The sequence below is a fragment of the Tachysurus fulvidraco genome, chromosome 17 (assembly GCF_022655615.1).
Source record: "Tachysurus fulvidraco isolate hzauxx_2018 chromosome 17, HZAU_PFXX_2.0, whole genome shotgun sequence".
Taxonomy (NCBI): domain Eukaryota; kingdom Metazoa; phylum Chordata; class Actinopteri; order Siluriformes; family Bagridae; genus Tachysurus; species Tachysurus fulvidraco.
In genome coordinates, this window is record NC_062534.1 from 19589451 (window position 1) to 19615166 (window position 25716).

The 25716-nt window shown below is 38.2% G+C and overlaps 3 protein-coding genes across 4 annotated transcripts in view; all 3 read right to left on the reverse strand.

Annotated features, from left to right (window-relative positions):
* Positions 1–13411, reverse strand: part of si:ch211-269c21.2 (carbohydrate sulfotransferase 8) — a 63945-nt gene extending 50534 nt beyond the window's left edge. Inside the window, exon 1 of one of the 2 annotated variants that reach the window (XM_047802608.1) lies at positions 12901–13411. The gene's annotated coding sequence lies outside the window, so the exon portion shown is untranslated. Of the gene's footprint in view, positions 1–1328; positions 1517–12900 lie in introns of those variants that run through there. The other variant, XM_047802607.1, reaches the window with a different exon arrangement.
* A 3027-nt stretch (positions 13412–16438) lies between these two features.
* adal (adenosine deaminase-like) lies at positions 16439–21925 on the reverse strand. Its single transcript, XM_027135132.2, has 10 exons — positions 21750–21925; positions 20424–20554; positions 19692–19752; positions 19511–19598; positions 19359–19440; positions 19154–19280; positions 17434–17514; positions 17212–17350; positions 17017–17117; positions 16439–16916 (listed from the first exon to the last, which is right to left on the reverse strand). The coding sequence occupies exons 1-10, from the start codon at positions 21792–21794 to the stop codon at positions 16725–16727; spliced, it is 1047 nt and encodes a 348-aa protein (XP_026990933.1). The 5' UTR covers positions 21795–21925; the 3' UTR covers positions 16439–16724.
* A 129-nt stretch (positions 21926–22054) lies between these two features.
* On the reverse strand, positions 22055–24089 carry cplx3a (complexin 3a). The gene is made up of 3 exons (XM_027135955.2): positions 23748–24089; positions 22706–22793; positions 22055–22554 (listed from the first exon to the last, which is right to left on the reverse strand). The coding sequence occupies exons 1-3, from the start codon at positions 23903–23905 to the stop codon at positions 22330–22332; spliced, it is 471 nt and encodes a 156-aa protein (XP_026991756.1). The 5' UTR covers positions 23906–24089; the 3' UTR covers positions 22055–22329.
* Between the last annotated feature and the right edge of the window lie 1627 nt (positions 24090–25716).

A 25716-nucleotide genomic window follows, 5' to 3' on the forward strand; every position in this document is an offset into this window, starting at 1 on the left:
CAAGCCCAGTTTAGATTGTAGCCAGAGCTCAGGGTCAAACTTGGAGTCCTGCAGTGCCGAGGCACCAACACCACACCAACATGCTGCCCATTTCAGCCTCCTTCCATTCATTCATACATTTAAACCAGTTACCCTATCAGTAAAATAATGAATTAAGAAAATAAAATTTAGATTATGCCAACTCAGTCATAATAATATAGATATTATGGCAAAAAAATTCTATTCAGTATAATTGAGTCCTACATTCATAAAAAAAAAAAAAGACTTCAGAAATCAAATAATCTTTGATTACAGATGAAAATCGTTGAGCTACATGTAAAACAGTTAGCATTTAACAGTGTATGGAGCAAGCTTAACATCTGCATACAAAACAATTTGACAATGAGGTGAATCATTATCCCCCAAATAAAAGTATTATGTTAATTAGGATGCACACGGCAAAATTTCTGTCTCTGAGATGAAATTATAACGAGGTACTCGGGTAGAGTGTTTCACACCCATCCTGAAAAAGGATATGAACAGGATATTTAAACTCCCTTAAGTCCCAGCAAATTATTCAGTTATTCATCTAAACACATTATTCTAATTCAGTAGCTACAGGAAAGTTATGTAGTTATAAGCAGGCCGTTTTCTAGGGATAAGCAGTACAAATAGTTGCTCAGGGCCAGAGAGCTACCAAGTCAGCCAGTGAGAATGAGCCAAATAACATGTTGAATAAAACCACCAGGTTTGTAGACATTAGAATCTAAGTCTGAATTCATAAGATTTGATTGAAAAAAAGGGAAATATGGCATTGTGTTCAAGCTATAGATAAATCTCACTGATGATTACAGAGTAATCTGCACTGATGTAAAAATGAATGCCTGTGTTATAGTCTGTCCAAATGACGAAAATGATGACACAACTTTGTCGAAGTTGAATATTATATTTATTAGCCTCTTTGACAGGTCACATAAAACTCAACAACAAGTAGGCTTATAAATCATGTCAGATTGGACATAATGTGTTTAATGAAGGTTGAAAAAAAAAAGTCTCTATAGTGTCAATAAATAGTCATAATATTATTGTACATATCATATGGCTTTTGTCTGTATAATGCAAATATCTTGATATATCTACAGAAAGATTTTAGATTCCTTTAGTAAAATATGGTCTGGTTTAAGTTTAGGTCATATTTTATCCTTACAATGAATAAGCATTTTATACTAATCTCTCCGCATCTGCGGTAACATGAATTTGTCTATTCTGTGCATTTAAGCTCAGTGGAGCTAAAATAAGCAGGGTGACCTAAAGTCATTAGCTCAAGCAAGACAATAGGACTGACTTACCTCCTCATATTAGCCTTTCCACCTCTGCACATCATGATTTCATTTTATGAATGACATCTTGTTGCACTTATCAGAGATATCATCCTCTGCGGCTTAAAATATTTAACAACTTCAGCTGCCGTAGTGGATATAAAATTACTAAGACAAAGTGCATTCTAATGCCCTTGGCAGAATCCGGTAAGCATGCCTACGTAATTCCCGTTAGCACTGATTTATAAAAGGTTACAGATTAATCCCTTACTCCAGTCACTCTGTAGATCAGCCAGGATATGCTCATGTAACCCATGCTTTCCAAATTTTTTCCTATTATTCTTCATAAATTCACTTTCTCTTAACAAAACTCTTGTTATGAAAATTGCTTTCAAGCTCTTAAGTAATCTGAAATGAGAAAAGAAACAAGGTCACGGTGGCTAATGGTTAGTGTTTGGTTTGTGTGGCGTTTGCAGGTTCTCCCTGATTCTTTGAGGTTTCCTCTAAGGACTCTGGTTTCCTGCTCCAGTCCAAAGACATGTTTTATCAATTGGTATCCATAGTATTTGTGCAAGAGTGCCCTGTCTGTCCAGTGTGTACCCTGCCTTGTGCCCTGAGTCTCTTGGGCTAGGCTCTAGGTTACCTGTGACCCAGTAGAAGTGGTGTAGAGAACAGATGGCTGAATAAAAACAAGCTAAAAACTTTATAAAAATAGACACTACAAATAAGGATTTGTAGATGTAACAAATTCTGGAGGAATAAAGACTTTGTAAGGATTTTGCTAGTTATATCAATGCAAAGAACTATGCAATGAACTATTGCAAAAACATGCAATGAATAAGAATTCAGTGCAACAGTAACAAGCTGATTTTCAATATAAAAAGAAATCTGAAATTGATAGGCTTAGCTACCAGGTTTGTATTAAAAATCTCCAGTTTCTCTAATAAGACAAACTATTTGCGTTTGAGGCCTGGCCAGTGTACACAACTACATTGATAATAGCATCAATCGTGAAGATGGAGAAGCACTGCCGTACTTCATTGTCTCCCAGGACAGTCTTGCTCTCTGTATTTAAGACTGAGATGTGCATTAAGTTCTTATAGGGTTCTGTGGGACTCACAGATCGACTGTCACACTCTAATGAACTGATTGAACTTTGCAAGCGCATGTGGGGCTGTTTCTTTGAATTGAAATAAATTACGCTCAGATTCCTCCAACACATTCCCACTGACTGTGAGATGGGACAGAGTATTTATTATTCCAACCAACCTAGGATTAGCAATGGGAATGGGAACGGGAATTCCAACACTAGCATTTTTAAAAATGCTAAAGGAAGCATTTAATAATCCTCATATGTTTTGGAAAAGAAAATCAATGTTTGATTAAACTTGTCCTCAAGGTTATAGATTTTCTTTAAATATTTAAAATTTGTTCACAATCTTAGCCAATTAAGACTGACTTACTGTCCATCCACATTGACTGACATGTTATAGCCAAACTATGAAGGTCAACACATTTTGATTATTCTTTACTTTAGGAATTTCCAAATGGTCACAGATGATCTTCCTGCAGCATATTATAATGTTTAAATCACCACAATGCCACAAAAAAAATAATAATAATTAAAAATATATATATATCATATTACATCTTGAGAGAAGAAGCGTAGTCAGAACAACGATGCATAATAATAAATGTGGTAAGATATTTGCACATTTGTAAAGCATGATCCTCATTGGTTCTGCATGTTCTTCTTGTGTTCTGTAGGTTTTGTTAAGGTTCTCCTGTTTCTTCCAGTAGGAGGACTGGCTATGCTAAACAGCTCCAAGTGTAAAAGCCTGATGTCATCCAATGGACTGGTGTCCCATTTAGTGTGAATTCAACATTCTCAGAACAGATTGTGGATCTTCTGTGACCCTGACCAAGTTAATGGAAGATGAAATGGAAACTCTCATGGTTGAGTCCCATGTCCTTCTGTACAAGCGATTACAAGTGCATTCATTTTTAATTCATTAATATTTTACATTTTAGACGAAACCACTGTTATAGAAAAGGAATCAACACTTTCTAGCCAATCAGCATTGAGAATTATTCTTTTTGACATTATCAAAAATGTCCTCTAAGTGTAAAATAGAATACGTTTGTTTTGAGTTGAGGCAGTAACAAAATAAGGGAGTATTGATTGATTTGGTGATTCATGCACTTGCACTATGCCTTGAGTGCTCACATCAATTTTCAGCTGACATGAAGTCTAGGGGTCAGAGGATCTGTTATTTTCTATGTTTATAAAGTATATACAACATTATTATTGTAATAATAATAATAACTAACAATAATAATTTTATTATTATTATTAATATTATATCTAGAAACTTAGTATAGTTGTGTACAATAAAACTGCAGGCACTGAGTAAATAAACTACTCATAACAAGACCATATTATATAACTCATAAAGATTAAAAGAGAGTGAGCTCGACATGGTCCTTGAGGTTCCCCTGTTTTTTCATCACACACTTACCACAAATTGCAAAAAAAAAAAAAGAGAGAGAGAGAGAGAGAGAGAGAAAGGAAGTGAAAATATCATGTACAGTACATTTAGTATTTTCTGTTATTACAATAAAGCAAATATTTGATTATTAAATTGAAATAATGTCACAACCAGGAAGGAAGGAGACAGACCCGTAGGCAGGATAGCTTCAAATGAAAGGGGTTTAATAAATAATAAAGACAACACAGTAAAAGACGATAACTAAAACAATACAAATGACGACACTTAACAAGGACTAACCGTAACTAATGATTCCGAGCTGCACACAGCAACGAGGCTCACTTAAATACAAAAGACAATGAGACACAATTAGGAACCGGTGTGGAGACAGGGAGGAGCAGATGAAGGTGGGGCAGACACGTGACAAGGAACGTAAACAAATCCAAATGGCCAGAAGTCCGGGCTGAGTCCTGACAAATAATCAGGTACTCATTTTAAAAAAATTCTGATTCCAAATGTTTATTCCTAGAAAGATGCAAAATAAAGAGAAAAAACATTTAAAGCTTGAAATTTCTAAAACATTTCATTTATTCATAATAACCTCAAAAAATATTAGAACTATTTATTCCTATTTCATTTATTTGTACTTGCAAAGATCATTTTATATGTAGTGCATAAAAATGAAATGATTATTTACATGTGATGTTCATGAGACTTTGTGCAACGTTCTTGAGCTTTACATATTTGTTAACAAAATGTCTCTCATGTAAAACTAAACTAAAAACAGCCACTAAACCTGTTTTGACTTGCTATGTGTATTGAAGGTCAGGGGGAAAAACTCGAAATGTATTTAAACAGAAGTTTCCATTTTCTCCATTTTTTTATTATCTATTATCATTATAAATGCTGATGAACCAAAGCAAATGTGAAAAAAAAAGTAAGCAGGATCACACTGAGCAGGGTCATAAACATAGATCTGCATGCTGGGAGGTTGGGTTTTCTTTTTTTTTAAGAGAAATGATAAAGATGGAGCATGACAACGTCCTCCTGATGTGAAGCAAACACAACATCGCGCTCTGCTGGTGGTGTGTGCCGCATTCTGCAGTGTCTCAATGAGGTCATTTCAGTGGGTCTTTAAACACATGAACACGTGGTCACTGGAGTGTTGTGTGTTTATTTTGAACAGCACATTGTATTCTGAGCCTCTCTCTCTCTCTCTCTCTCTCTCTCTCTCTCTCTCTCTCTCTCTCGATCGACTTCACTCAGGATTCATCATCATAATGCGCTTGTGATTGGACACACATTGTGGAGACATCCAAGACTGTATAATTACACCATGTTTAGCAGAGGTAAATATTTGCACGCAGCACAGACATCAGCTTATTTACTGGTTTCTGTGTGTGTGTGTGTGTGTGTGTGTGTGTGTGTGTGTGTGTGTGTGTGTGTGTGTGTGTGTGTGTGTGTGTGTGTGTTCATATGAGAGGTCTGAAAAGGACCATCTGTTTGGAGATATTCCCTAGTTCAGTTCTCCGGGTGACTCAGCCCCAGGCACATTGTACAACCCTCACCAGAGACTTGATCTCCCATGCTGCTCCAACACTACACCTCCCACTGCCCCCGACACAGGAATATCAGCAATAATTTCTTCTATGTTAAAAAAATCTTGTAGGGTTTAAATTGAGTTCATTGTTTGTTTAATGATGTTCAAAACTACAATCCTGCAGAGCTCAGACTCCATGCCAAAGCCTCAGGAATAACCCTAACCACCTCCTCAAAGTCTGTAATTGAATCATATGAATGAGTCATATAAAAGAATCAGAATTTAACATCGAGTAAATAAATTGAATGTTGGTATAAATATGAACATGCACAAAAACGGATTGGCTAAAATAAAATTGACCATTAAGTGTGGAGAGGTGTGTGAATGTGCATCCCATCCAGGGTGTAGTTTGACCTCAAGGGAAGTGTTTCTAGGTCCAGCACAAAGCTGAACAAGTGAAAGCAGTTACTGAAGTGAACATATTTGGCCAACTTTATAACTTTTTTTTATAATAACATCTCTTTATAATATTTTATATTCTTATAACAATAAATTTATTCTATATTTCTTTATAACAATTAATTTAAATGTTATAACATTTAAATAAATTCTTTTTTCATTCTCAGAAACAGGAAAACAGCATGGATGGGCTACATGTAGGAGAAAAACACAAGGATTCTAATTACAATTTAAAAGGAAATTGAAAATTTTGTGGGAAAACACGTGATTTACAGTGAGATTTCCTGAGAGCCATCTACATGGAAATTCTACACAGCTTATCGTCTGGGGATCCAGGATCTTATTCCCTATCCCATGGGACTCAAGGCGCAAGTTGGACACACACACACACACACCTACTCACACACCACTACCCAATTTACACATGCCAATCAGACTACAATGCATGTCTAAACTGGGGAAGGAAACTGGAGTATCTGGAGAAAATCCCTGAATCACAGGGAGAACATCAACACTCAAAAATAATACTGAGTAAACGTAAAAAACTAAAACTAATTTGTTTCTCTTAGATATCTAGTTTATGACTTCTAAACTATTGCTTCAGTAAAAACAAGAATATATTCCAAACATTATTATTTTAAAGGAAATGTAATGATATATATAAAAAAAAAGCTTGCATGTCACTAAAGAAAGTAACATTATCCGATAGACCGTTTTTCAGACAACAACTATAACGAAAGCTGTCGGGATTTACCTTCAGAAAAAGAAGTGTGTGTGTGTGTGTGTGTGTGTGTGTGTGTGTGTGTGTGTGTGACAGACAGAGTCTCCAGAAAAACTGCGACAGATTCTCAGCGCTGCTCAGTAAAACGGCACAATACAATATGTACCTAAGACCACTGATGCATTTTAACATGCTAAAGCTTGTCACATCAAATATTGAACTGATTCATTTCTCACACTTTTCTTCTTTTCTATAGTATTATATTTTTTATCAGGTGAAAACATTTTATTTGATTTGTTTGATGTTATCTTTGAACCTTAAAAAAAACTATCCATTAGAAACACTATAGGGATAAAGATCATTGTTAATGTCAAGAAATGCTCAACCTCTGGCCTTCTTACGGTCTAAGGTTATTTTTGATCATTAAACTATACACTGATGATGATAAAATGTCCTACAGATAAAGAGTAATAGTTCTAGCATTTTTTGATTGTGTGTGTGTGTGTGTGTGTGTGTGTGTGTGTGTGTGTGTGTGTGTGTGTGTGTGTGTGTGTGTGTGTGTGTGTGTGTGTGTATGAGAATGTAGATATACGGACGCCTGTAGAATATTACATAGCACGGATGTCTGCGCTGCAATCAAGGACATGACTCACCGAGTCAGTGAGAACTCTACTGCATAGAGCTGCATTGAGCTGCAAAATGTTCATATTTCTTAGAGATATAAAGCAGTAATCCCTTCTTAAGGTTTGTGTAACTTAATTATGTAAATTAATGTAACTAATATAAGACAAGTCTATAAAATCCCTAAAAGGAATTATCCCAAAATAGAGAACACGTAAAACTCCACACAGACTGTAAACCAAACTCCTGATCAAACCCCATGAAGACCGTGAAGCCGCGAAGCCTCATAATAATAAATGATTGCAGAGTATAAAACAGAATGTAAGTAAATATAAAAGAGTTAAGTCAATTATTGTTTTATTAGGGCAGGTCCTGTTTTATTGATTTTATTTTTATCAAATTCTAATAAAACAGTACTTTACCGGCAATTACGATTCTTGTCAAGTAATAATGTCATATTTTGTATGAACTTATCAATTCACAGTGACATTTAATATAGAAGAACATCTGTGGAATATGTTCTGCTGTATTATATGATACAGTAACAACAAAAAGTCACTCCATCACCATTCTTTCTCTTGGAGTTAATAATACAAAAACTTGAAAGATTACCAAGAAACCATAATATACAAAGCTCTCTGATACTGGAGACTCCTTCCATAAATGTTAAATAAGCATCTCTTCACAAAAGGCATCACCATATAAATGATTAGGAGTTTGTCCTTTACCTTTGAGCAAGTCACAAACCAGAGACGTGACCGCATAGAAGAATAGAAGAAGAAAATGAATGTAAAGCTGCCTTACAATCAGCACTATTGTTATAGCCACTGATATATGGACATTAATGTACACATTCATTCATTCATTCATTCATTCATTCATTCATTCATTCATTCATTCATTCATTCATTCATTCATCTGTTAATCAATTCATTAATAAATTAATCAAGTAATCCATCCATTGATTTATTCATTTATCTATCCATCCATTCATTCATTCATTCATTCATTCATTCACTCGTTCATTTGTCCATCCATTCCTTCATTCACTCATTCATTTATCCATCCATTGATTCATTCATTGCTTACCACTAAGCCAGCATGGAAATTATACCTATGTGTTTATTTCAACTGATCCAGCTGTTATGTAGTAACTGGAAGAAAAGATTATCCTTAGCACAATGGATTCTCAAAAAACACACTCAGAATCCTAAAAGCTGCATGATCTCCAAGTCACAAAGACTTTCCTTGTTTTGCTTTCGTTCTGCTCTTCAAAATAATGAACGTCTGTGCTGCATCAGTAAATCCTAGTGCTGAGCCGAGCCTGTCACTGGAGTGCAGATACACACACTAAAGCTGACAGCTGTCACTCACACAGACCCAGAGGGAGCACAGACACCTCACACTGCGTATCTGAAGCTGGCAGGTGGCAGCTGTCTCCGTCGTGGCAGGTGCCGAAACTTTTAATGCCATGTGCCTTTGTGGAGATCTGAACTGACATAATGCTTGCTAAGTGCAGTTTCTTTAATGCTGCATGTCCTTAATGGTGGAAGGTATAAAGTGTAGACTTTGTGGGCTCTGACCTTCACACCTATACGTGCGAGATTCTTCCACAAAATATTGGCACAATGTTGGGAGCACAGAATTATACAGGACATCTCAGTATGCTGTAGATTTACAGCTTCCCTTCACTGGAACTAAGAGACTTAGACCTGTTCCAGCATGACAATGCCCTTGTGCACAACACAAGCTTTATGAATGTTGTCTAGAGCCCTGGCTCTGACTCAACCTAACTGAACAGCTTTAGGAATGAACTGGAACACTGACTGCACCCCAGACCTCCTTCACTCCCATCACCTGATCTCACTAATCCTCTTGTAGCTGAATGATCACTAATCCTCACAGCCGCGATCTAAAATCTAGTGGGAAACCTTCCCTGAAGAGTGGAGCTTAGTATAAAAGCAAAGGGGATTCAATCTGGAGTATAATGCTCAACAAGTGAATGGACAGGTGTACACAATCTTTAGGCCATCTAGTGTATTAGCTGAAAATCTTGACTGACGTACAGTAAACAACCAGTTTTATAAAGGGGTAGCTCAGTGGTTAACCTGTTGGGCTACTGATTCGAAGGTTGGGACTTTGAATCCCATCACAGTTTATACATTTATGTCTTATAGCATCTGCTGATCTAGTCTCTGTTGTTTTCTTCCTCTTTCAATCAACAGCATGTCTTGTATTTATTTGTTTAGATCCTGTACCTTTCATTGAGATTATGCATGCAGGTCAAACATAGCTCTACAAGCTAGAAACTGAATCGGACTTTTTTTTTTTTGACCATATATAATAATCTGTCCAACTCTGTATGCTTTCATTTTTAGTTCAGATCTTGTCCAGTTTCACTAGCATGAGATGAAAGCGGGCTAATGGTTTGACAGCCATCACAGTCTTCTGTTACCTCCTGTGGGTTTTGTAACAGTTACTAATAGTTTTCTAGTATGGCTGAAATAAAGCTTTAAAATGCTTGTGACTCCTTCTAGATGTGTCTGATGGCTTTTCAAATAAGAAATAAGTATTGTGTATGGTATAGTATTATACAAAACTACAATTACATTGGTATTTACCACATATTTGTTAGATTTTAGGGGAAATGTTGGTTTGTGATGGTTGTCACATTATTCTCTCACTCACTCTCATTCATTTTCTACCGCTTATCCGAACTTCTCGGGTCACGGGGAGCCTGTGCCTATCTCAGGCGTCAAGGGCATCAAGGCAGGATACACCCTGGACAGAGTGCCAACCCATCTCAGGGCACACACACACTCTCATTCACTCACACCTTATGGACAATTTTCCAGAGATGCCAATCAACCTACCATGCATGTCTTTGGACCGGGGGAGGAAATCGGAGGAAACCCCTGAGGCACGGGGAGAACATGCAAACTCCACACACACAAGGCGGAGGCGAGAATCGAACCCCGACCCTGGAGGTGTGAGGCAAATGTGCTAACCACTAAGCCACCGTGCTCCCAGTGTCACATTATTATTCAATAATAATAATCCTTTTTAACACAGTGTTTGAGAGAAGTCTCAAACTGATTCAGTCTTTGTTGTCATGATCTTATTGGGATTTTTTATTAATATTTATAAGCATATAGTGCTAGCACATGTTATGTGTGTAAATTTAAAGTTGATATACTGTAGTCTCTGGAAGTATATTAAATAATATAAGTCAAGTCAAGTCACTTTTAGAATAACTAAAATACTAAGTTTTGTCTTGGATCTGTATGGCATGCCTTTGCACTGTGCTGCTGTGTACCGCATGTTGTACCTGTACTTATCTATTTATTGTTATCTGTAATTCTGTCATTTTTATAACCTGAAAACCTCGGCTTGGGATGCTAGCAGCAGGATTCTGTTGTGTCTAACAAAATGACAATTACACTCTTAATCTTTAGGTCTAATGAATACAAAAATGTCTGAATACTTACTTAACCTTCCTGTAGTTCGGTTGTCTGTGTTCAGTCCAATCTGGTCAACTCTTAACTCTCAGATATGAGGTTACTTTTGAAATGTAATTAGTATTAACTTTTTAAGCTAATTTAGTTTGAGGCTACGTCATTGTTACCAATATCTACACTCATGATACACCCTTCTGTTTGTTTGTGCCTAATTACTTGTTAGTAATTGTAATATTTAAAAGAATCAGGATTGTACAACCAATAAAAATTCATACTATAACCAAACTATTTCTAAACATGTTTTTTAACTTGTAGCCCATACCACAAGTGGTATTTTATACCACGATTTCAGCTGTGAGGTGAAACTGAGGTAAAAGCAGTTTGCAGTTCGCTCCCTCCATCACCCTCGGAGTAAATAACTCAACACTGCCATCAGCGTCTCGGCTCTCCTGTGCAACGCTCCTGTCAGGCATCACAAACCTTCAGCTTCTCACCTTCAGTGTCTCAAGTTCTCCATCAGCTTATAATTATTCTAGCTTATAGTGTCACCTCGAGGTCCATCGTAATGAGGATGTGTTTGACTGCCAAGAGAATAAACTCAAAGCTGCTGCTCGAAGCTTGCCTTATTAGAATGAAAGTCTTTAACAAGATCATTTCCATGGTTCAGCGTACGAGGATTCACCTTTTAAAGGCACGTATTAATTTGCATTGGAGGTGAAAATTTTAGCTCCTTGAATAGAGCAATGCTCAAGAATAAAATGTTAGCACTTATAGATAGATCAGATAGTAGAAACTTAAATTTGATAACCATTTTACAGTTTTAAGCTTACATTTGAGAAAGTGTGCAACAGATGAATCAACCAGATTGAAGACTTCGTCAGAAGGCTACTGTAAATCTGACCTTGTTTAAACGTAATAGCTAATGAAGGAGAAGCAGAGAAACGAGCAGGCAAACGATCGAAATGCAAATCTATTACTATTAAATTATGCCACAGATATAAGATGTTTAAATGTCAAAGAAATTACAGATTGTAGGCACCAAGAAACAAGAAACTCCAAAAAACACATCAGAAAGAGCTCATTGCCAAAAAAGCTTAAATATCATAAGCTGTACATTTAGAACTCTAAATGAATAACCTAACCGTCACTAAACAAGAGGTATACGTGATTGTGACATAAAACGTACGTCTTCTTCTAATCATCATATCCAACATACAGTCAGGACTACAGCACATCACTGAATAGATTAATAAGTTCTAGAGATCACACACACACACACACACACACACACACACACACACACACACGCACGCAAACAAACCCAGTGTTTAAGCGTCCTGTAAACATCACATGATTGTATCGGCTGCTTTCTCTCTCCAGTGCCAACACCTTAATCGTTGTACCTGACACACACTCACTCATATGTTGAACCTCAGAAAAAAACAGAGACACAGCAGTACCCAAGCAACCATAGTCACGAAACGTGGTATGAAACAAACATGGCCGCAGGGCTAGAGAAGGATGAACACACTGTGTACTGGGGTACTGTAACAACCTGTAGGCTTTTTCTTCACACTGACACGGCTGAGCAGTGAAGCAGGTGCTCAGTGTATAAAAATGTCAGCGAAGCTCGTTTGTACCTGATCCACTAAGACGAGAATAAAACAAGAATAAAAAGCTCATTCTGTATGATAAGAATGTAAAGTGCTGGAATTTTATCATTAGCATTTTTTAAATTCTTTGTTTTGAAACCTTAATTAACCCTCACCTCGCCTCACCTCGCCTCACCTCTCAAAAGGAAACCTTTTTCCTCTTTTCAGTGCCATAAATAGAAGCTACAGGTCCGAGGGGGTGGGGGGGGGGGGGGGGGGGCCTGAAGTTAAATCTTGAGAACTGATAAATGTTTCTATTCGTGTAGGGACCAAGATATAACCTCATCCATTCTTAGTGAACTAATAGCTAACTAACTAACTAACTAACTAACTAACTAACTAAATAAATGTATTTGTTTCTTTGTTTGTAAGAAAGAAAGAAAGCAAGAAAGCAAGAAAGAAAGAAAGAAAGAAAGAAAGAAAGAAATTCAATACTTTTAAACTTTTCAATACAAAATAAAATAAAATAAACTATACTATGTGATGGAAAGTTTCTCATTACCCAGTGATCACTTGATAAGCCCAGATAACCTCAGAGCTGTTTGAGGACATTCAGAGCCACTAGCATCGGGATCTTGAAGTTTTGACTTATAAAATTCACCATCTACAAGCCTGCGTTTGAACAATACACGTTCTAAATGACACAAAAAGTTGAGGTTTACCTGGACGATGATGTTTTCCCGGCTCGTGTTGCCTCCTGAATGTCTACTCGCTTCTGTAAAATCCTGCAGACTGTGAAGTGAGGCTCACAGGTGCTGACTCAGGCTAAGCAGGCTGGACTGGATACCGACTGCAAATTATATAGGACAGGCTGTACCAGTTTAACTGAAAAAGCGAGGGAAATCCGTTTTGTTTGGATTGCTGCTTATTCCAACTTTCTTTTCTGTAACATGCTGACAAGACGTCATTGCAGACCGACTGCTGTCTCCTGGCTCTGGTGCAGGAGCTTCTCCAGGATCTTCTCCAGCAGTTTCTCCAGCATCTTCTCCAGCAGCAAGATGAAAAATAAAGCTCCTACACTTTTGCTCACCCTCCAGCGATTATTAATATAAACTTTACACAGATCAAGTTCTATGCAGGTTTATACAGTCATCCAACCGGCTGGTTTTGTCATGGATGACTGCTCATCAGTTAAAGCTCAATCCTAGCAAAACTGAACTGCTGTTCATCCCAGGTGATTCATCCCCAGGTCATGATCTTGCTATATCCTTGCACAATGATCTGATCTCCCCTTCAGCCACAGCTCACAACCTTGGGGTAACCATGGACTGTCCAACTGTCCTTTTCCTCTCATGTTGCTAATGTGACTCGCTCATGTCGGCTTCTTCTCTACAACATTAGACGGGTTCGGCCATTATTGTCCACACAGAATGCTCAGGTACTTGTTCAGTCTCTTGTCATTTCTAGACTGGACTACTGGCAGGTCTACCTATGAATGCAATCCGTCCTCTGCAAATGATCCAAAATGAAGCTCCCCGGCTTGTTTTCAACCTGCCAAAGTTCTCGCATACCACCCCGCTGCTGCGATCCCTCCACTGGCTGCCGGTAGCTGCACCCATCAGATTCAAAACACTGATGCTGGCCTACAAAGCCAAAAATGGACCAGCTCCCTCTTACCTCAAAGCCCTCATCATTCCTCGCACTGTACCCCGCAACCTCCGATCTACCAGCACTGCTCGACTGGTCCCACCATCTCTCAGGGTAAGAGGCAAGTGTACTACAAGACTCTTCTCTGTTCTGGCACCAAGGTGGTGGAATGAACTTCCCCTAGAGGTCCGGACAGCCGAGTCACTGGCTATTTTCAAGCGGCGGTTGAAGACCTACTTATTCAGGAAACACTTCAACTAGCACTTCTTTCCTTATCTTCTGCATTAAAAAAAGCCCTGACTTTTTCATTGTAACTTTGAACAAATGTTTTAAACTCATGGTATCTTAAGTATGTAACCAAGTGAACCAGCATTAATGTATTCAATGTTAGAGATTTAAGCACTTATGTACGTCGCTCTGGATAAGGGCATCTGCCAAATGCTGTAAATGTAAATATAAATGTTTTGTAGTCTGAATCAGTCTGTATAAGAAAGGCTGTGATGATTCACTACTGAAATGACGTTTTACCAAACCTTAAGAAACCGACCGTCTTAACGGCTGCATCACAATTTCTGTCTTGTTAACACGCCGGCTCTGTGTGCTGTGTTTTTGATGTGGGTGCACTTATCTTGTCTTTCGTGTCTAGCATGTCACGGCATGATTTCATCTCCCGAATTCATACCTCTCCTTCTCCTCGTTAGTAAATATACTCTATGCTGGTTTTCTGTACAGAAGCTTGCTCAGGTTACAAATACGTCTTCTCTATCCAACATCCTTTTTTGTTGGTTTGTTTGTTTTAATAAATATGTATATTGGATTGAGGATATGATTGCATATTTTCAAAAAGACCACAAGTCATGTGTGTTGAACATGAGCTGTTTAGCTGTCATAGAAAGTAATTACATATGTGTCTTCACTGGGAGGAGAGACCCCCATAAACAGCAGGAACTTAAACGATAGATAGCAAGCAGTTTTCATGGAGTAAACATGTCTTTCCTAGTCATGAATCCTGAAACTGTCCTTTAAGTGGATAATAACACTGTAAACATTTCTACGCTCAGGACAGCCCGGAGTGAGAGAAGCGAGCAGCAGACATCAGGTGGTCCACACCGACCTCTGCACTGACTAAAGGCAGCTGTGGATTGGGAGCTATTTTGCCTTCAGCTAAGAGAAAATGACAGAGAGAAAAATCAATATAGCTTTAGATGCAAACAGGTGAAATGTCACACACACACACACACACACACACACACACACACACACACACACACACACACACACACACAGCTTTAAATCCTAGTTTTTAAAACATATAGTCCTACATGACCATACTTCAGGTGCTCAGGGCATGTTAAGGTGTTGGGCTACCAATCGGAAGGTTGTGAGTTCGATCCCAGGTCCACCAAGCTGCCACTGTTGGGCCCCTTAACCCTCAATTGCTCAGTTGTACAATAAAAAATGAGATAATGTAAGTCGCTCTGGATAAGGGTGTCTGCCAAAATTAATCAGTTTCAGGGGTAATGACATGATTACACTTCTCAGCTAAAAGCAGTCGACTAGTTGCTTTGCTCTGGAGAGTCTGGGCATCATTTCCTACCCTTTTCTCCACACCAACATGTGCAGTAGATTCAATTGTTATATATGATTGTGCAGGAGATAAGCAACAAATTATAGATGTACATCCAGAGGGGTGATACTAGTTCTGATGGTGGCCCTGACTAGTTGGACAGGTCAGTGGGAGTGTTTACCCAGCTTTAACCCAAACACACTGGCTGAAATAAAGGAAGAACGAACGAAAGAAAGAAGGTTCTGATGGTGGGGTAATCCCGGCCTGGACATGTGGGAGTGGGAGTGTTTACCCAGCTTTAACCCAAACACACTGGCTCAGTGAGAAAGAAAGAAAGAAAGAAAGAAAGAAAGAAAGAAAGAAAGAAAGAAAGAAAGAAAGAAAGAAAGAAAGAAAGAAAGTTGACACGAGATGAAGGAAGGAAGGAATAAAGAAAAATAGAAAGAAAGACAGACAGACAGACAGACACACACACAGACAGACAGACAGACAGACAGGTTGGTGACCTGACGAAGCACTGTGCTCCGATCAAAACAAAAATCTTTCTAGCTGTTTCTGCCCCCTGCTGGTCATCTCAAAAAACACAACAATCACGAGATGAATTTACATTACGAGCAGCATTACTGAATTAAAAGCTGCTCTAAAACGATGCACAACCGTTGTTTAAGTCCTAACTGAGTGTAGCACATCAGACATCACTGTCCTCCCTTATTCAGGTCTCATAGGCTGCTAGTTGTAATTTAATCTAAAAACACTTTAGCGGCTGCACGGCAGAGATGCTTCATTAACACTCACTTTACCGTCTGTCTTTTGGAGTTAATTACACAGTGTGTGTGTGTGTGTGTGTGTGTGTGTGTGTGTGTGTGTGTGTGTGTGTGTGTGTGTGAGAGAGAGAGAGAGAGAGAGAGAGAGAGAGAGAGAGAGAGAGAGAGAGAGAGAGAGAGAGAGAGAGAGAGACAGAGACAGAGACAGAGAAAGCAGAGAGAGAGAGAGAGAGAGAGAGAGAGAGAGAGAGAGAGACAGAAACAACAGCTGGCTAAACAAAATAACATCAAAATCACTGGACTATTTATGACATCCAAAATTAGGGTTGATACAGAAGCATGAAATCATGACCAGACCTAAACACTGAAGCAATTAAACCCGTATCCCTGACCTGACGGTTATAGAGGTCAGGTCTGTTAGGTATACTGTATACACAAACATTTGAAATGTGTTCAGTTCATACAAATTCAAATTCAAGTAAGTTCAGTATCTGGAGCATGTCGTGTTACCCCGATAAAATAACACAGACATACAGAGCAGCTGAGAGAGTAAACAGCATCATCCTCATCAGTGATGGATGTGAGGTCTTAGCTCCGCCCACCGCTGCTCCAGCTTCTGCTTTACAGCCTCTGGGGCAAAACTGCATTGAATTGCTTGCTGGGAAAGAGACCACACAGCTTCCTGAGTGAGGCCGAACGTAGACGCAGCCAAACTGTACTCCTGAGACAGATCGGTACAAAACACTCCCTTATCGTCCGTCTGAGTGGAGAAACAGGAGAACGAAGGATGATGAAGTTATGAGGTCATTTTAAACCAGTCAGCACGAGGCACCATAAGATGAGAAGAGACAGACACTCACACAAAGCACACACGGGTGCTGCCGCTCATACCAGTACTGGAAGTGGTGCTTTTCGTATGAAGGTACTGTCTGGCCTTTGACATTAGAGGTCAGGCACAGTTCTGAAAAACAAACGAGATGAAGGTGGACCATGTTTTTACGGTACATGGGGAAATGAAAAGTGAAAACAACAGATCCTAATTCCAGCTTACTCACCCAAAGGGATGTTTAGCTTACAAACTTTATCCACGAGGATGTCTGTACCTCCTGCTTCGGGGTGTAAAAAGGTTCCGTGGCCAATTCTGTCTGGAGGCAAATCCAACAGCAGCTCTGACTCCGCCTTCTGAGAAGGAACCTGCATCAACACAAGCAAATATTCTTATTATAATGCCAGAGTCCAATATGTTAATATGTCAAATAGAGTTAATACGTACAAACCTCAGACATGTGCAATGCCAGCTTGAGCCCACAGTTCTTGGCCCTCTGAAGAGCAGGAAGAAAGTCTTTTCCATGCCCTACCTTTTAAAGACCAACACAAAAAAAGCCAGATACAATAAAACCGATAAAAATGTAATCGGCAGCTTGAAGCGAATTAAGTTTTAGACTTGTGACCTTTTTACATCATGGTTGTAATGCAATTGAAGGCCATTAGTGCAACAATGACAATTGACTGGTGCTGGAACACTGCAGCTTCTCTGAGATCAGTCGAGGAACAGAAGAACATTTGGCCCTTGAAATGTGTAAAAGCATCGAAATATCTATTTGATTTAGAATATTCTTGTAATAAGAAATATGACACATTTGCTATTGTTACCCATATGCTATCTTGCCCAGATAGAATTTTTCTACATTTTATAAAATAAAATAAAAATAAATAAATAAAAAAAGCTGCAATCTTAGCAACCAAGTTTTATTTAGTCTGCAGTTTAGTGCCTTTTTTGTACAGGTGGTAAAATGTGTATTTAAACAGACAGATAAATATGATAATTAACAATAATAGCAAAAATAATGCTTTATCTGTGTTTATAATACTACACTACCAATTATAGCAATAATATCAAGTTTATTATATAAAATGTTGTATACAATCAAGTCTGATCTTAAAACTCCAACATTTTTCATTTCATTTGTGCTGTTTCAGAATGATCAAACTGATGATTAGTTTGTGTGTGTGTGTGTGTGTGTGTGTGTGTGTGTGTGTGTGTGTGTGTGTGTGTGTGTGTGTGTGTGTAGTAATAGTAAACATATCCAGGGTGAAAAAACAATTACAATAAAATCATCATCATCATCATCATCAATGTCACTATAAACAAACTATTATTAACATTAACAATACAAAAACAAATAATGTTAATAGTCACACTTACACACTCAGTAACCTCACACTAACCTAGAGAACATGGATTAGAGTCAACACATAGTGTGTAAATGTGAATGAGAGGCACAGAGGAAGGTGAACCGTCGTCATCTCACCTTTAATAGAGTATTAGGTGCATAACAGTACAAGACGCAGCTTGTTTTTTTGTTTGTTTGTTTATTTAGTTGTTAGTTATTCTGTCTACATGCCCAAATATTATGGATTTAGAATTTTCTTTCTTTCTTTATTTTTTCAGAATCTGTTATTTAGTATGTTAAATAGTGTATTTTGTTCCCGGTATTTTGTATTTGCTCCAATATTATGTAGCATTCCTTTAACACCTTAATCTTATTTTAAAAGGGAAATAAAAATATGTCCCGCTCTGTTACTGTTTAACTGGGAATTACGTCGACACGTTAAATGATGCGGAACGCTTCGAGGCAATTTACAGAAACTTTAATTCATTTCTTTGCGCATTCTATCTGATGTCATTCTAATATGAATAAAAAGCCAGCTATGATTAGACTTTAAATACCTGTGTACAGGTAAGGTTCTAAAATGATTGTTTTTCACCTGATGATGGATTATATATGCTATTATATGGACAGGATATGTACAGTAAATATCTAGTTAGGAGGAAACCGTCACCCATGCAGCTGATTGCTTTGTAATCACTGCTCATTATGAAGCAGATACAGATTCCTTCCTTCAGCTTTGTTTCTACTGAACGCTGTTAAATAAAAGCCAATGATCTCAGTTCATCTCTGTATTAAGACTATCCAATCAGGTCGCTGTACTAACCGTAGGGTCACCGCTGAGGTCCAGTCCCACCACCACACCATCACTGGACAACATGAAGTCCTCGGCTAGCTTCACCGTCTCCATAGCAACCTCAGGGCCATTTCTGCGATCCACAGCCACAAGAAACCTGTTGAACAGATACAAACAAACATGTGTGCCACAAATCAGAGACATCTACAGAAAGATTTAGGAAGGACGTCCCAACCTGACATCTATGTCCACTCCGTCTTGCTTACACTGATGGATGGCTTCAAGGACTGTCTCAATATATCTTCTTTTGGAGAGACCTTGATCAAAAAGACATCATGAAATATTTTATAATCACTTCACCATATTTTGATGACCACTAATAAGGACCTGTTTTGGTTTCTTCCCGTGGAGTGCTGCGCAGTTCCAGGTACTTTACTCCATCCGCAGCAAACTCCTCAATAACAGATTTGGCAACCTGTTCAAATAATAATAATAATAATAATAATAAAAAATCTAAAATATTTCACTGTGGGTTTGACACTGAAAGTCAAAATCACCATTAGTTTACCATTAAAATGTCTTCCTCAGAATCAACAAGCTGATGGATTACTTTGAAAACCTGGAAACATCTGTATAAGAGAACGACGTAGGTAAAATCGGTGAAAACACATCGGTGAAAGCAGCAAACAAGAAATGAAACCTCAAATATCATCTTTACTCAAACACACCAAGATTGTGAAAATCCCCCGCATAAAAGTGTATAAAAATGACAAAAATGACAAAAAATAAAACTGGCGTCATTCATGGTTCATTTTCAACAACAAAGCGTGTGAACACGAAATACTCAATTATTACCACTTAAGAAGGGGCAAGTGGGATCATTTTGATAGCAGATGAAGGAAGCCTTTAAACCACTGGACTACAAAAAGCTAATGACATCTTACCCTACTTCATTTCTGACTTATGAAGACTCCCTAGTCGTCACCCCTCCCCCCAACACAAACACACACATACACACACATTTAGTCGTGTACTAAACAACAAATAAACTTGTTCAGATTCTTATTTCTCCCCTCAGTGTAGGTTATTTTAAGTACTTGTGTTGATTTTGTTGCATGCTTTAGATGCAAACACAGTTGATTTTATTCTTTAGACTGATAAAGTGAGTTAGAAACTATTTATATTTCTATCTTTGTTAGCGCATAAGCCCAAACAGCCATACTTATCTATAGAATTATTTGTCCTACAAGTAAAATGATGCTATTCAGTGACACTATTCTGGTTAGCGTTGAGTACGCACTCGTCCAGCGTGCGGCGCTGTCCGCTATGGATGGCTGTCCTGTTGGACTCAATGTTCAGATGCGGCTTTCGGGCGATTAGTTTATCCATCGTTGCAAAACTGACGGAGCCGTTAAGATGTGCATGGAGCTCCTGTAAACAAAAATAACAGCAGATTTGCAACCATGGGACCAATGCGCTGAAGAATGTAAGAACAACATGTAGAAAAGGCAACAAGAGAAGAATCAACGGGGCTGTGTGATGTGACCAGAGTTACTGTTACCAAACCCAAACTAATTCTTTCCCATTACCAGAATGTCCTCATGTGTTTTATTCCGCTTATGAACCAGTGATTTGACACATTTACTTTTAGTTGTATGTCTATATCTTCATTTATATGGCATCATATGGCATTGACTTTACAGAAATATATAATTTCAGGATATACATTTAAAATCTATAAATGAATTAATTTATCACGAATGATCAAGCAGGATGCGACAGAAGCAAGGAATCACTCCCTGTGATGAAGAGGAAGTGACACAGGACAGTGATTATAAATCATTTCCCTTGTGCACTATATGGATTTTTAAAAAAACAAACAAAAAAAAAAACACTGCAATTGTGTAGCCATGATGTTGGAATCGAGCTGCTGCCGCAAGATCTGTTGATATTTATATTTCTGTCATTTAGCAGACACTCTTATCCAGAGTGACTTACAGTTTCTTTCAGTTTATACAACTGTGCAATTGAGGGTTAAGGGCCTTGCTCAGGGGCCCAGCAGTGGCAGCTTGGTGGGGCTGGGATTCAAACTCATGACCAGCAGTCAAACACCTTAACCACGAGGGAAGACAGTCCCAAATACACATAGAGACTGGAATTTACTGAGAGCAACAGGGATTATTTATATAGAGTAAAGGTTAGTATGCTGTTATCTTTTTGCTGTTGTTTTTGTAAAAAAACAACAACAACAACAACAACAAAAAACCTAACAAAATGACCTGCTTACTAAACACTAAATACCGCCATCTAGCGGCGACACGCTGTATACTTCATATGGTTTTAAAGTGTACCAGAATATCCGAATAAAACATGCTGAATAAGACAGACTCCTCCAAACGACTGGGTTTCCATAAGTTTTGGCACCCCCTTAAACTCAGCCACGTCATAACATTTTCTGAGATTTACCTTTAGATAAACTCCATGAACGTTTTATTTCTACATGACTCGTAATGACTTTGCAATCAGTTCAGACTCCTAGCTGTAGTTAGCAATGTGCTAATTTCCTTACTGTCATCATTAAACAGATGCTAAATTACGAGCCTTTGCTTTGTATTAGTCTACTTACAACTTTAGGTATCTGTCGATAGAAGAGCTCAGCTTCCTTGTCCATTAATATTTAATAATTTTGTGTATATATATATATTTTAGGGAACTTTTTAAACATCTGATGCAGGACAGTGCAGAATAGTTTGTTTGGGTTTTTTGTAAACAATGAACACGGACTACTTTCCTAGTTGCACGATAAAGTGCGACACTAATATTATACCCATATACACACAAGCTCGCGCAGTTGGTTCCGGCGTTTATTTGAGCTAACAGTCTGCAATACTGATACACTAACACAACAATACACTTTATTATTAAGAACAACAGCAACAACAAAATATTTGAATAATTATTTATAATATATAAATCACATATAATAGAAATAATTCAACAATCTAACATATGCAAAGATGTAACTCAAAATGAAAGAGCATTTATCAGCATTGTGTACGATAGAACAATATGTATGATATTTGCATAGGCTAAGTGTAAAGAATGTGCTGTTTATGCTTAAATATGGGACTATTATATGGAGAGCTAATAGAAATAAGTAAGATTAGCTGTTTTATCCTGAGATTTACAGTGTTTAAGAGCCTCAATCACATTACTTCACATTTTTCTGCTGTTTCTTTGAGGTCTCCGAATGTGGCCTGTGCTTTGTCCTTCAGCTGGTCCATATCAACATCCTGTAAGCTTTTGAGCTGACCCAGGAAAGACTGTTTGTGCTCTTCCTCTTGGTTGTCCTCTGCGATCATTTTAGCCAGCTCTGAGGGCAGTTCGACATCCTTGCTTGCTCCCTGTATTTGTGTTTCATCCAGCTCACTCTAATGTGAGACAAACACAAGCAGTTAAGTCCAGGACACAGTGTTAATCATGTTCTATATGGACACTACATTATGCTCTATATGACACTACATGAGGAGAGGCATCGTAAGCACAAACTCTAATTGGAGTTTGTTATGTGATGATACTTGCCTTGGGCAGTCGGTATTTTTCCCTAAAATGGCTCCTGACTGTGGCTCTCTCCGCTTTCTTCTGTGCAAAGTTGGCTTCTCGCTCCACCCTGAGTGAACATGATAAACAGAGTGATCGTAGCATTGTAGACTGAAATCCCAGCATCTCTTGCCTAACATATTCCTCCATCTGACTGAGTTTATAGTGCTACAGTTTCCTGGTGAAATACATAATTAATCAATCAGCTGCTTTGATTAAATCTCACACAGCAACACAACTGTAGGTCTCCTTCCAATTCCCTCCCTCTTTTCTCTTTAATTTCTTTATCTTCAGTTCCCCAATGTCCCCTTTTCCTTCCTTCCTTTCATCCATCCATCCATCCATCCATCCATCCATCCATCCATCCATCCATCCAACAGTATTCTCACTCTGTCCTGCACTCAGCATTCCTAGGATAGCCTCCAGATTCCCTGTGACCTTGATGAGGATTATGCACTTACTGAACATGAATGAGTGAATAAAGCAGCTTTTTATGTCTTAAAGTGTAGCAGAAATCCGCATAAGCATTTCTCTCAAAAGTGTCTCAAACAGATATAATTATAATGTGGTGTACTGTGTATAGAGTGTGTCAGAAAAAACTGTCAGAGATTCTGGACAAGACAGATATGTTTCTAGGTCGTTGTGGTAAATTTTATTGATTGAAGGTAAACTGGTCTGTAATTTCAAACCCAATACCTTCTATTATTACTTGACATAGAGGTGGCGAGGCTATTTTTATAGTGGATGATGGAAACTAAATACTGAGCTCAAATGTTTGCGCAAAAACTAGCTTTGAAGGTTAAGTAAACATGTATATCAACAGACATTTGTTGATTTTACAGGGAATGTTAAGACCTTATTGTGCATAAAAGATTGTTATTTTTTTTATTTATTTATTTTTAAAAATCTGTCACTCTAAATGAAGATGAAGATACACATAACTGTCCTAAAGTGCAGTCTGAAAACACTGAGCAAGTTTTTCTCAGCAATAACTTCCAGAATAACACTTGAAAGACTGACTTACTTCTCCTCTGCCAGCTGCTGCTGATACTCCTCAAACTCCTCCTGTGTCATCCCCTTGGACGCCGCCTCCGACTTCTCCCCTTCAGCTTTCTCTTCTCCAAGACCCCCGGTGAGATCCTTCAGCTGTCCCCCTATCATGTGTTTCACCATGAACGACATCACTCAACCACACAAGGCTTTGCAACTCACAGGAATTAGAGCTGAACTGAAACAATAATCAATGCTCTGTGTCACAACATGAGCTAAAACTCAAACTAAAACAAATCAAGTGTCCATCTGTGTGGCGCTTTCAGAACATTGGTAGCTCAGCACACGTGACTCTCTCTCTCTCTCTCTCTCTCTCTCTCTCTCTCTCTCTAAGTCCATCCTGTTCTGTCTCCTGTTCTCTCTCTCTCTGTCTCTCTCTCTGTTTATATAAATCCATCCTGTTCTGTCTGTCTCCTGTTCTCGTTCTCTCTCTCTCTCTCTCTCTCTCTCTCTCTCTCTCTCTCTCTCTCACTCTCTCTCTCTCTCTCTCTCTCTCTCTCTCTCTCTCTCTCTCTCTCTCTCTCTCTCTCTCTCTCTCTCTTGCTCTCCTTTGTAGTTTTCACTTCAATAGCTTGTGTATCACAATATAATAACTGAAATTAGCTTCTGAGATGCGTAAACATTTGGTTTCAACAAATTTGCCATCAGCTCCAGATGCTGCATCCATTGATCCCACCTTGATTTTCTTACTGACTCATCACCAACTCAGAAACCCAGAGCTCAAAGAAGTGGGGAAACTCATAATTCTGACTTTGTGGTAATATTCATGTGCATGTAACTCATAAATGCAATTTTTATGACATGGCTTGAACAAATCATCATTTATCCCAGCCTGGAGATAATGTGATTTCTGTGGATGGAACCAGTTAAAATGCATATACAGTAGATGGCTTTGGACTGCAACTGTCACGAACAGTTCAGTTTTGCACTCAAGTCTCTTTCAGTAAACAGATGATACTTTCAACAAAATAGAATAAATGTTATAACTTCTTGGTTATGCAATTGCACTTTTTTGATCATTTACTACAGTTAAATTGAAATGATTTATAATCATGTACAGTACATATACATTTACATTTACAGCATTTGGCAGACGCCCTTATCCAGAGCGATGTACATAAGCTTAAATCTCTATCACGATATCTGGTGTCACATAGATGACGATGGCGTCCCTTTTTAGTTTGGCTCAAGTGAATTAAATTACATGTACACACATTGACACACACTGATCCATCTGGGGGCAATTTAGAATGGCTAATCTAATTCACCTACTTGGGATTTGGGAGGAAACCAAAGAACCCAGAGGAAACTAACACGGACACTCTGAGAAGATGTGAAACTACATCCAGACAGAAACCTGAGCTCTGAATTGAATCTGGAAATCCCTGGAGCTTGGAGGCATCTCAGAATGCTGAAAATCTCACATCACAGATCTCTCCTCCAATCCATCACTTCATCATCTTTATTACTTTCTCTTCTGTCTGTCTTTTTCTCTTACCCCATCTCTTTTCTCCAAACTTGCTTTTTTTCAACAATTTCTCTCTCCTTTCCATTATTTCTTCTTCTTTATTTCTCTCACTCTTTTTAAGAAGATTTTGATATAAAATCTGAATAAAACTGCCGATACATTCCCTCTTGTGTTACATGATTTCAACCTACACTACACCTAACATTAGAGACGAGTGAACAACTCTGAACTACTCTAATGTGTATTACAACAAATTTTCCATTGTGCCACTGCACATTCTTACAAAACACACTGGCACTTTATTTATGACTTTATTAATGACTACTGTACAATCCTTAAACACACACCTGCTCATCACACATGTCTAATATACAGTTTTTTAAAGCCTACCAACCTGTAATATTTTAATCTGACAGAGTTAATCTGTTCAAAAATCTCATACTCTCTCTGTAGATAACACAGAGTTATGTGTATG